Source organism: Columba livia, chromosome 5 (assembly GCF_036013475.1).
Source record: "Columba livia isolate bColLiv1 breed racing homer chromosome 5, bColLiv1.pat.W.v2, whole genome shotgun sequence".
Taxonomy (NCBI): domain Eukaryota; kingdom Metazoa; phylum Chordata; class Aves; order Columbiformes; family Columbidae; genus Columba; species Columba livia.
This window is the reverse complement of record NC_088606.1, coordinates 44,917,209-44,929,835: the sequence shown is the minus strand read 5'-3', so window position 1 is coordinate 44,929,835 and position 12,627 is coordinate 44,917,209. Positions and strand designations below refer to the sequence as shown.

At 48.8% G+C, this 12,627-nt stretch overlaps 1 protein-coding gene across 1 annotated transcript; it reads left to right on the top strand.

Moving 5' to 3' along the window:
* The first annotated feature begins 10,474 nt into the window (after nt 1–10,474).
* On the top strand, nt 10,475–11,694 carry C5H11orf96 (chromosome 5 C11orf96 homolog). The gene has a single exon (XM_065064778.1). The coding sequence runs from the start codon at nt 10,975–10,977 to the stop codon at nt 11,335–11,337; it is 363 nt and encodes a 120-aa protein (XP_064920850.1). The 5' UTR covers nt 10,475–10,974; the 3' UTR covers nt 11,338–11,694.
* Nucleotides 11,695–12,627: the final 933 nt, after the last annotated feature.

The following is a 12,627-nucleotide window of genomic DNA, read 5'->3' as shown; positions in this document are numbered from 1 at the left end:
TTATTTCTGCCTAGAGCTGTATGTGCAGCTGCTTTGCTGTTCACGTGAGGGTGGTGTTTACTCTCTCTAGTGCCGTGGTGGAGGCACCACATAAACCCACGCTGAAGAGTGGGTTGACGTTACAGCTGATCTCTGAGTTACCAGTGCCAGTCCCCTGCCTCTGGGCATGTGTTCCCAGCGATGCCTTGTGCAGGGCAGGCTGCCATGCAGTGCCAGACCCTGGGAGGTAAGCTGGCCAAGTGTGATCCCTTAGGGCAGAAAAGAGCAGAAAACACGCCGCCTGGCAGAAGCCCCAGGCTAGGAAGAGCCCCAGCATTGGGTGGGACGGGGGAGTTGTGGCCGTGACTCATCGCTGGCCATTGGATCCTTGTCATCATCAGGGAGGACTGCAGGAGGACTTCTTGCCCTGAAGAGCTTGTGATTCAGACAGCAAAAGATGAAGCAAGAGTGATCAGAGACATGACTTGCCAGAGGGTGTACTGGCCTAGACATAGAACCTGCAATCCCAGTTTGGTGCCCAGTTTGTTAGGCTGCGGAGCTCACATGGTGTCCAGTATCCCCCTGTCCCCACATCCTGCTTTTTGGAGGCAGATCTGTGCTGGGTTTCTGCACTGTGCTGAGGAGGAGACAGCCTGAGTGACAGGCATAGCATGCCTTTAGCTTGAAATAACTGCGAGGGCTTGGAAAGAAGGGGGGCCACAAGGTGCAGGCTACTTGATTATTTGTGAGAAGCAGGTGGGTGTGATGGAAGAGGAATTTACAGTTGCTCGGTGGTAGTGTTTTCCATCGGGAAGCAGAGGGTGGCTGCAGGCTCCCTGGGTTATGGGGCCAGGATGTGGCACCAGTACCCATCACCCACCTCTGCACAGGGTCAGGGGTGAGAGAGTCAGTAGGAAGGTGTCCGTGCGTAAGGCAAAATTTCCCAATGTCTACACTTCCCGAGGGGCAGTGAAGCCGTCACAGCTTGCACTGGAGAAGAGACTGCTTCCCTGGGACAGGCTGACAAGCCAGCATGAAGAAATCCTCGCAGGCCTCGGGGCAAGGAGAGTGATGGAGTGAGGTGCTGCATGCTAGACGTGGGACACAGCATCTTGGTGCTGCAGGAGCCACAGGTAGAATAAAATGGCCTGAGTGTTGGCTGCTTCTCCATGACATCTCTTTTACATGGTTCGGTCTTTAGGTTCAGTCTTTCCTTTGGTTGCCTCGCCAGTTAACTCCTGGCTTCACTTCCCTTGCAAAGACCAAAGAAAATCTATTTTATCTTAGAAAAATAACTTTCCAGTGTGACTAAGATAATTCTTTACCTTTGGGTGCTGTGGGCTTTCATCTGACAGGGGTGAGGTTACACTTTTTTTCTTTCTGTTTGTCAGCATTAACACCGCATTGGATCACCTCACAAGGCAGGGCTTTGGTTGCTGGAACCAGTGTTGTTCACCTGTTTACTGATGTGGTTGTAGTAATTTTTGTCTAAAGTTCCTGAAAATATGTGGAAACTGAGTAAACAACAGTCTACAGGATATGGTTACTTGAAGTCAGTTTATTGTCAAGAAACTTAGAATCATGAATGATTTAGGTTGGAAGGGACCTTAAAGATCATCTAGTTCCAAACTCCTGCCATGAGCAGAGACACCTTCCACTAGACCAAGTTACTCAGAGCCCCATCCAGCCTGGCCTCAAACACTTCCAGGGATGGAGCATCCACAGCTTCTCTGGGCAGCCTGTTCCAGTGTCTCACCACTGTTGTCCTATCACTACATGCCCCTGTAAAAAGTCCCTCTCCAGTTTTCTTGTAGGTCCCCTTTAGGTACTGGCAGGCTGCTATAAGGTCCCCCTGGAGCCTTCTTCAGGCTGAATAACCCCGACTCTCTCATCATTTCTTCACAGGAGAGGTGCTCCAGCCCTCTGATTGTCTTCATGGCCCTGCTTTGGACTTGTTCCAACAGGTCCATGTTTTTGCTATGTTGGGGATCCCAGAGTACTGCACAGGGTCCCCACAGTACTGCAGGTGGGGTCTCACAATAGCAGAAGGGCAGAATTACCTCCCTCAACCTGCTGGTCATGTTCCTTTTGATGCAGCCCAGGATACAGTTGGCTTTCTGGGCTGCAATGGCACATTGCTGGCTCATGTCGAGCTTCTCATCCACCAACACCCCCAAGGTCCTTTTCCTCAGGGCTGCTCTCAGTCCATTCTCCACTTGCCTGTATTTGTGCTTGAGATTGCCCCAATCCATGTGCAGGACCTTGCACTTTGCTGTGTTGAACTTCATGAGGTTTGCATGGGCCCACCTCTCAAGCCTGTCAAGGTCTCTCTGGATGGCATCCATCCCCTCCAGTGTGTCAGCTGCACCACTCACCTTGGTGTCATCAGCAAACTTGCTGAGGGTGCACTCAGTCCCGCTGTCCCTGTTACTGACAAAGCTGTTAAACAGCACCAGTCCCAATACTGACTCCTGAGGAACACCACTCATCACTGGTCTCCACTTGGACATCAAGCCATTGACCACAATTCTTTGAGTGCAGTCATCCAGCCAATTCCTTATCCACTGAGTGGTCCATCCATTGAATCCCTGTCTATCTAATTCAGAGACAAGGATGTCATGTGGGACAGCGTCAAATGCTTTGCACAGCTCCAGGTAGATAATGTCAGTTGATCTTCCCTTATTCACCTGTGGTGTAACCCTGTCATAGGAGGCCACCAAATTTATCAGGCATGATTTGCCCTTATTGAAGCCGTGTTGGCTGTCATCAATCACACCCGTATTTTCCATGTACCTTAGCATAGTTTCCACAAGAATCTGCTCCATGATCTTGCTGGGCACAAAAGTGACACTGACTGGCCTGTAGTTGTCCAGTTTTTCCTTTTTTCCCTTTTTAAAAGTGGGGGTTATGTTTCCCCTTTTCCTGTCAGTGCTCTCTGTGTCTTGGGCGGTGTGGCTAGAGCTCTTGCCGGTGAAGACTGAGGCAAAGAAGTCATTGAGTACCTCAGCATTCTCCATATCCCGGGTGACCAGGTCTCCGTTTCCTTCTGAGAGGGCCCATGTTTTCCTTAGTCTTGCTTGTACCACTGGCATACCTATAGAAGCTTTTCTTGCCCTTGATGTCCCTGGCCGGATTTAATTCTATCTAACTTCTGTTTTAATCCCTAGACTACAGTTGGTTTCTTTCTTGATCACTTACAAATAGGCTTAAAGAGAGAGGAAAAAAGGAAATGTATTCTGCTGAAATACTTGAATGCTCTGCAGTATTTTTAGCTGCAGAGAAAGTGGAAGATAAAATCCTTCAGAAGGTCTAAGACCCTGTTTGTGGCACCAATTTAAGATTTTTAATCTCAGCTCTTGTAGGAAGGGTTTCCCTTTTGCTTGATCTCCAAAGCAGCGAGAGCCTTTGTGGCCATGCTGTCTGCTGGTCAGCTTGCCCTTGCTAGTTTTGAAGTTCATAGTCAGTTTTGCCCAAATCTGAGAGAGGATAAGAAAAGTCACAGAAATAGTTACATTTCTTCAGCTCTTGCAAAAATCAGCAGTTGGGTACAGAGGAGAAACCAAAACAAGCGTCCTGTGCTCAGGCAGCTATATGTTACGGGAAGAGCAGGGGAATCCTCCCCTCGCTGCCTTGCTGAATGCATTTCTGCTCCTGCAGCTGACACGTTGCCTGGGAGGCAGCACGGGCACACATGGCCCCAGCACCATCCCAGCCACCAGCTCAGCATGGACCACGCAGAAGGACAGGAACTCCCATGATTCATAAGCAAAGTCTTCCCCCACACATGCAAAAGATGTTTTTGTTGTTTGTCTGTTTTCTCTGAATTTTTTTTTTTTTTAATTTATGTTGTAGAGGAAAAACATTTTTTCAAGCTTCTCAACCTGAGACAGGATGGATTTTATTAATTGCAAAATGTATTCTTGAAATAGAATCCTAATTTCTGCACTGCTTAACTGATAGTATCACAGTAACAACCAGATGTGGTAATACCTCAACAGTTAAAGCCACAGGATGTTACAAGTTAATTTTGCTGCAAGTGGCAGCATCTCATGCCAAATGCAGCAGGGCTATTCAAAGCAATCTGTCTCTTAATTGGTTAAAAGTACAGTTTCATTCTTTAAACAGCTGAGTTTTCTGCAATCACTGGTCTTGTCTAAATTGCGCTCTTATCTTGTATCCTTGTAGCACCATGTCCTGATACGTCAGTAACAGCACTGGGAAAAGCTGCCATCCCTTCTGACGCCCAGCAGGCCAAACAAGGAAAAATTAATGTAGCAGTTTCCATCAGGGAACATTTTGCAGCTCTCTCTGAAAACAGAGTCTTATCACTACATTTATTGTTAGTGGTGTGATGACAGCCAGATGCTCTTACCCTGGGATGTGCTGCTGAAACACTGACTTCTCACTTCAGATATCATTTTACAGTTAAAACAATTCAATACAGATAATAAAATAATATATTTCTGTGAGGAGCATTAACACATTCATACATTTTAGTCAGTACCTTGTCCTAGCTGCAGTGGGCAGAAGTCTTATGGGATTTATTTCAGCTCATAAAAAGTCAGGCAAGACTGAAAGTAAGGTATTTGAGGGGGCAGGAGCTTTGAAAACCCATGCTTTGTATCAACCATGTTGCATCAGGAGGTCCTCACAAGTACTAATGCGTGTTTGTCAGGACCTGCAGTCATGCTGGGGTACATCCTCTCCTTGCAGCACTGCCTGTTGTACTTAGAGACAGTGGGCCCGCTCCCTGATCTCATCACAGGCTGGTGGGGAAGAGTGAGGTTTGGGGAGAGCTAGTGCCATGTACCCTGTGGGCAGTGTGCTTTACGCACCCTGATGGGGTTTCTGTGGGCAGTGTGCTTTACGCACCCTGATGGGGTTTTCCATCATTGGCATTGACCCCATACTCTGTCCCTTGTGCTTGTAGCTCCAGCCTTGGTTCTGCTCTGGACTAGCCCATGTGGCCCCACTGTTCCTCCTGCTCCCTCTTGTCTTGGCCTTCACTGCACTCCTGCCTTCATCTGCTCCTCTGCTTCTGAGAGTTCCTAATTTCAACTCATCCTTCCTCCCAAACCTGACTATGATCTTTATGGTCTTCATTTGGAAGTGGCCCAAGCCTGACCTGATTGCTGTTGGTTAACACCACTCTTCTCACATGCCCTTCTGGGAAACTGAAATGTGGGTTTTGGTGGCTTATCACAGTGGAAATCCATGGCAGGCTTCCACCTTCAGTGTCCTCGGCCTGTGACCACATCCCTGAAATTGTTCAGCATGGCATTGATTTATATATTATAAATATTTGTGAAATTGTATATTTATACCTAATGGGAGGAACGAAGCTCAGACTTCATATGGCTAGCACTGAGTGAAATTCCTCTGTTCCAGGTCAATGGTCCACGAGAGGCACCAGTGGGGATGGTGAACACCACGCAGTCCTGGTGCCGGTGCGCATTGGAGGGCTGGTGTGCTGGCGTGCACATGGGTGTTGCTAGAACCATAGTGGCTGTGACTGAGGAAGAGGGAGCAGGAGCCACAGCTGGAAGACAGGGAAGAGGAGGAGCCAGGTTTCAGGGATGCGCTGAGGAAGGGAGGATCACGCTGTGAAGCCATCTGTAAAAAGAAAATGTTGGGATCGCAAACTTAGCCAAATTTAATTTTTAAGCAGACTTATTACTGCAGGTTGACTTAGAAGGAAATGTTTCAGCTAAAAGGGCCAAGCCTCTATAAACATTAGACAAACTTTTTATCTTAAAAAGCTATTTTGTCTAGAAAAGCATCTTAAAATCTCAATATGTGGCAAGGTGGCACCATTTCTGTGGCAGATTGCCTGGGGAGATATAAAAGTCCTTCCATGTACCTATATTTCGGGCATCAAACACATCCATTTTGAAGCATCCCTCGGAGAACTTCCTCATCCTAGCAACTCCCTGGTATGTTGGCAAGAGCTTCCTTATGGAAAGAGCTTGTGGAAATAATTTTCATAAGCTGCCTGCAAACACCACAACAGGGACATGAGCCTCCCAGTGTTGCTCAGTGGTGCCTTCCTGAACGTGTCTGCCCTCCAGGACAGGGTAAGTACCGCAGGGGAGTTTCATCACACCTTATTGCCTGAGGCTTCTGCCTCATTGCAGCTGTAGGGGACAAAATCATGGTGCTTGGGGTGTGAAGGAGAACCCTGGCCCGCAGGAGGCTGGAGTCAGGGTGTGCTGCAGAACAAGCCACATTTTCCTCGCCAACAGAGCTTTCCAGTCCTGCAGCTAAATACCTGCCTGCTACAGAGGGGAGAAGTGCTTACCCCTCACCTGCACAGCCAGCTACAGGGCTCCTTGGGGCTGCCACCAAGTGCTGCCAGGTAGGAAACCCCTCCGTGTGCCCCAGGGGACATGAGGGATCTGTCTTTAGGAAAATATTTCAAGAGACACGTCAAGCTTTTAAATAATTGGCTGTGTGTTGCTCTGTGGGCTGCCCGATGGCGAGCGTGCAGGTATGTGGTCCTTACTGTAGGATTACCCTCAGGCAGTCAGCTGCTGGAGATAGCTTTTATTTATTTTTTTAAAAAGGAAAAAATGTTTAAAATTTGCTGAAGTCTTGGCTAGAAATATTAGAAAGGAAGATAAAGAATATGCAACCAAATACATAAGAAAAGGGATATGGCAGCCTTTAGTGCACAGACCTTGCAAGTAACCAGTCAATTCCCTGGTGTAAAAGCATTCCCATGAGCTTGAGAAAGGCTTGGCTGGTGAGTTGAGCTGTGCTCGGTGGTGCTGCTAGTTTGTTATGATATTTAGAATATACCAACAGTTTACTCTTTTCCAGGTAGCAGACTCAGAGTGGGTTTCAGTTTGGCCTTGTTGAATAACTTGTTTCCCCCATCAGAGATGTACAATTTCAACTTCAAATCAAATCTGTGTGTGCATGCAGAGAAAAAGATGAGAAGTCTTATCTTCTGCTTTCAGAAGTAGCTTGTATCGCTTGCCTGTTTGTTTTGTCCTTTCCTATTTGCAAGCCGGTATCTGTTAGGTTGCAGTTAGCTGAATGTTTTTATTATTAGTCTAAAAATGGTTGGTTTAGGATGTGAACTATCCTGGAGAAGGAACTGCAACTCCATCCTATTTCCTCATGGAAATTAATTCACGGAGCAGAATGCTGAGGAGATGATGTGCTCAACGAGGCGCTGCGTGGCGGCTGACAGTACAAAGCGTGACTGGAATGCCACCTGGCAGGGTGAGAGGAGGCAGGTTTTACTCTCAACTGTGTTTGAGAGGGGATGTAAAACCCACCTGCTGGGGAGGGGTTCGGGCATCCTACCGGGAAGCACCTGATGCCGGTGGCTGGCAAGGGAGGCGCCACCAGCTCTGGCAACGGGGTTACAGGGCTGCCCCATTTCAGGGCATGAACCTCAGTCTTCAGGGTATTTGCACTGGGATTGCCCAACTACAGGCAGTTCCTGTGGCAGCCCTGGCCTTTGAAAAGTTTATTTTTCTGCAGAAAGAGGTGACTATCTCTCTCCACCACCTTCTTACTCTTTCCCTTCTATGGCATTCAACCTGATAGCCAGTAAGAGCAATAATAATTAATGGGTTGTGTGTAGGCTATGTGTGTATTTCCTATAATTGCATTGTTAAATGAGTGACCTGATGACATAAACTAATTTCCATGCTGCTGTTTCAGCAGCATTAGCCATTTCTCCTCCTATGAAACTGGTGTTTTAACTTCTCAAGCCCCCCAACAGCTGTTGAGTTGATATTTTGTGTAAAATATACAGCATTTGAAACATTCCCAACCCATGGTAAGGGTTCCCTCCAGCCCCTGTGCAGTGCCCTGGTGTACAACGTGACTTCAGCCCTGTACTATGCAGGAAAGAAATTTGCTCTGATGATCCACATGGCAGAGAGTTTCTGTAATCTATATCATGAGGTCACATTTCAATACTGGGAGCAACTGAGATTAAAGCCTTGATTTAAACCACTGGAGTAAATATAGTTTTTACATTAGCGCATTGCAGACCTAACTTGGGGGATTATGTCACAGGATATTTTTTCTGAATTGTCTCAAATAAAATCTTAAGGCCTCCTGGTTATTACCATGGTGATGTTGCTCCAAATCAGCATTGAAATTTCCCAGAGCATTTTAGAATCAGAATTGTGAGGGAACTAAATGTTTGCTTTACCTGGACTGAAGCCAGTTTGCCCTCATACTGAACTTTCTGTATGAAACCAGACAGGCAGTTTGGACTGAGGATGCATGTGTTGAATCTCAGATATCAAGTCAACTGGCCTTTTTCAGCAGAACTTTGGATCCTCTTGTGCTAGAGCAGATTAAATTCACCTTGCTTCATGTGAATGTGAGATGCTTTTCTCCACTGGCAGAACAAGGCTCCCAAGACACCCCACACCTTGCTTCTGCAGGATAGACAAGCTCAGCCCCAGGAGTCCTCCAAACTGTTCTGCAGGCTTGTCCTCTGCAGGCTCGTCCTCTTGGAGTGCTGTGCTGGGAAAACACAGTTCAGCCCTTGCTGCACTGCAGAATCAAGTTGTCAGGGATAAAAACCGTTGTAAATGGGGCATCTGGAGAGAAGGTTGTCGTGCTGCAGTAAGGGCTTTTGGGGCTAAATCTAGCTATTAAAATCAACAGTAAAAAACACAGCCTTCTCCAAGCTGGAATAATTCAATTTAACCAAACAGAAGATTCTTCCCTTATTAAGCTAATTGTGTCTCCCAGTGAAAAGGCTGCAAACCAAACCTGGCCATAAAGCTGCCCTGCGAAGCCAAGGAGCTGAGAGATTGCAGCCAGGTGCTTCATAAAGCCAAGGCTCTTAATGTTCCTTCTACACTGACAGGAGGCAAAGCAGCCAGCCTTCTGGAAACACCCTAATGAGTACACCAGTCCCCCTGCTCCCAATGATGTATTCTTGTTTTGTTTTATCTTGTTTGAGACAGGGCTGTAATTACAACGGTTTGTTTCCAGTGCAGGTTCTGAAAGATTGTCACTACTATGGCAGTTTAAAAAGAGGAGGGACCAGTCCCAAGTCTTACCTAAAGAAAAAGTTGAGATTTTTGATGGTGAACTCACTAAAAGAAGACCCTTTCTGGGTGCCAGACTATGGCACAGGATGTGCGTGCTGTATGTAAGCTTCTGTTTTTTGACAGAGTAGTTGTCTACCTCTGCACAAAGAACATATTTCATGGCAAAATGCAATAAATTCAAGCTTGCTGCAGATGTGCTAGTTTGGGCACTGGACCTAGGGTTGCTGGAGTAAACACAAATCTCTCCATTGGCTAATTTACTGGCTGGAGGTGCCATGCCCTGGCTACCTCGACACTGCACTGCTGTGCCATGTGTGCACACAGAGCACAGGGCTCCTGACTGCTTGGCAAGTCCTGGGGGTCCCAAGCATACTGTTCCTGTCCCCTCGCCGCTACACACAAGGATTCCCGATGCCGTTGCTAAGCCTCTGCTTCCTTCCTGGTTCCTAACCAAGCTTCAAAAATATCCTCTTGAGTGGGTGAAGCTATACTGGAGAATGTCTTTATGGGAACAGTCTAACGTTAGCCCTGAAGAGGGGACAGACTAACCATTTCAGGCTCTTCCTCCCTCATGCTTTTATCCTCCACTTCCTTCTAGCTCCTTTCTTATTCCTATCCCTATCCCTATTGTATGTTTCTCTTACGCTGTTTGGTTTTTCCATCACTGAGGCCCCTTGGCACGCACAGCTTTAAACGGTTGCTAATTTGCAAGCTTTTGTTTCAGCTCAGTAATACTTGTATGCCTTTTTTTTTTTTTTGTCTGAGGATCCAATTCTGCATCATATCAAAGTATTCCAGAGCCCACAGGGGAATGGAAAATTTTAGGATCCCTTCTAAAAGGAAAAAAAATAGAATCATGCTGAAGCAGGTGTTTACATCAGATGTGGCAGAATTGGGAAGAAGATCCCAGTGCCTTCCTTGGGTCCTGATTAACCCTTTGTTGCTGATGGTTCCTTGTCTGGGACTGTCCCATGTGATCTCTGTAGTTTAAATCTGAGTCATTGTAGCATTAGGGTACTTCACCCCAAACAAGATTTGGGCGTGCCTCAGGGTTTCCTTTAACCATGTGTGTAAGAACTTGACGGTAGCGATCCCCGCTGAAAGCTGATGTGACAAATCTGTTAGTGTTCTTTTACAGCCATAGAAATCCTGGTATTGATAAAAAGGCTGCGACTTGAGACGTAGAAAGCTGAGTTACTGCTGTGGCCCTCCGGGATGTAGCGAGGCCTCAGTGACCCGCCGGGCGCTCCGCGGGGCAGGCGAGAGGCACCCCGGGCAGAGAGGCCGGGGCAGACGTCGGCGGCAGAGAGGGCAGAGAGGCCGGCGGCAGTGCCCGGGGGTGAGGAGACGGGTGAGCCGTTCCCCGGGGACGCCGGTGGGACGGGACAGGAGCCAGGAAGCGAGGAGGGCAGCGGCGAGGCCCTCCCGTCCCGTGCCCTGCCCCCGCCTCCCGAGGGGACGCGGCGGGCGGGGAGATGGGGGCGGCGGCGCGGTGACAGCGGTGCTGGGGAGACGTCAGGCGGAAGGGAAGGGCCCAGCGGGCGGCAAGTGGGCTCCGCTGCCGTCTGAGCATGCTCCCGCGGGGGCAGCGCTGGGGTATATAGCGGCACCGAGGCGCCGACGGCAGCAGTAGCGGCTCTGGTGAAGTCGGTGGGACGTTCAGCACCGCGCTCCGCACCGCACCGCGCCGCGCCGTACCGCACCGCACCGTGCCGCACCGCGCCGCGCCGCACCGCTCCGCCCGGCTCCGCGCCGCTCCGTACTGCACGGTACAGCTCCCTACGGCACCTCTCCGGACAGCAGCGCTCTGTACCGTCCCGCACTTCTCGGCACGGTACCGCCCCGCTTCGCGGAGTCCGTCTCTGCCCGGCCGCCGCTGCCCGCCGAAGCCTCGGCGCCCGGCACGGCCGAAGCAGCGCGCCCCGCTCCGCCGGCCCCCGCGGCGGGCGCTCCCGCGGGCGGCAGGATGGCCGCGAAGCCGGCCGAGCTGATGGGCATCTGCTCCAGCTACCAGGCTGTGATGCCCCACTTCGTCTGCGTGGCCGAAGAGTTTCCCCCGCCCGCTCGCCCCGCCAAGGCTCCCAAGGGCAAGCTGCGGCGGCCGCGACAGTCGCGCTTCAAGACGCAGCCGGTGACTTTCGACGAGATCCAGGAGGTGGAGGAGGAGGGGGTGTCCCCCATGGAGGAGGAGAAGGCCAAGAAATCCTTCCTTCAGTCTCTGGAGTGCCTGCGGCGGAGCACCCAGAACCTCAGCCTGCAGCGGGACCGCCTCGGCAGCTGCCGCCTCCGCAACAGCCTGGACTCCAGCGACTCGGACTCGGCCCTCTGAGGGCGGCGGAGCCCGACCCGGCCCGGCGGCGGCGGCACGGACTGGGCTGCAGGAGCCGCCACGCCGCCGGCCCAGGAGCGCCCGGGGCGGGCAGCCGGTCGGGATGTTTTCTAAGAAAGCGCTTGTACCTTCGTTTCTATTTGATTGTATGAAACTCTCCGTTTAAAAGACAAAAAAAAAAAAAAAATCTTTTCTATTCGTTAGAAGAAATGAGCTGTTTTAGATGCATTGAGCTGCTGGACTTTATATTTATTTTTGCATTTAAACTGTTGACTGCATTAATTTAATATGTTTCTACCTGAATGTCTGTTATTATTTCCATAAAAGAGTAATAAAATCTGATATATTTGCACAGTACATATCGGACTGTTCTCATTTCAGGGATCTAACTGTCCTCTTTCAGCTTCCTTTATCCCTTTGAAGGCTAAAGGGATTTTAAAGGCTGTCAACAGCTAGTGCGGAAGCAGTAATACTATCCTCAGGGATGCTGCTCGGATACTGCAGTCCATACTGTCAGGTACATGCTAATGAAATGAGCCAAGTTAGAGTGATTTTAGACGACTTTATTTGCTTTTTTGAGACCTTCATGTTAACCTGAATTGATGTTTAAGAAGTGTTTATAACTGGTTGTGTCAGAGAACCTTAATGCAACTGGGCAAGCCTCATGCATTTACGAAAGTGCATAGATACTTTCTGTTCTCATCCAAGTCATTTTTGCCTTTTCTCACCTTCCCCTTCTGACCTATAAACCGTTTAGTGCTGCAGAGGTGTTTGGTGGTTGGATATCATGCAGTTTAATTTACTAGAGCAAGTGGTACTATGTGGACATGTTTTTATTGGAGTTGAAAAGCAAAGGTATTTTGATATGGTACAGGCGTGAAGTTACCTGGGGCCTCTGTGTGTGTGTGTGTGCGTGTGTGCAGGCACATGTAAGATTTTGTAAGATTTTCTCTGTCCATGACATGCGTGCAGTGGAGCATCTGAAGCTCCCTGCAGAAGGAAGATCAAATTCCTGGACTGGGAATCTTTTCCCTGTGTTTTCTCCATTCTCTTGAAAAACTCCTGTGCTAATAGTATAATCCCACTGGAGCATCTTCCTTCAAGGCAAGCCTCAGGCATTTGAAACTTCCCAGTATTATTAGGATAATGAGCTGTAACCCCTAACTAACATTCTGTGTGGTACAATTTTTTGAGGGTGTACAATTTTTTGAGGATTTACAATTTTTTCTTATGTTCTGGCTCGAAGTGCGATCATACTGATAAACAAGGATAAACATTATTCCCTGAATT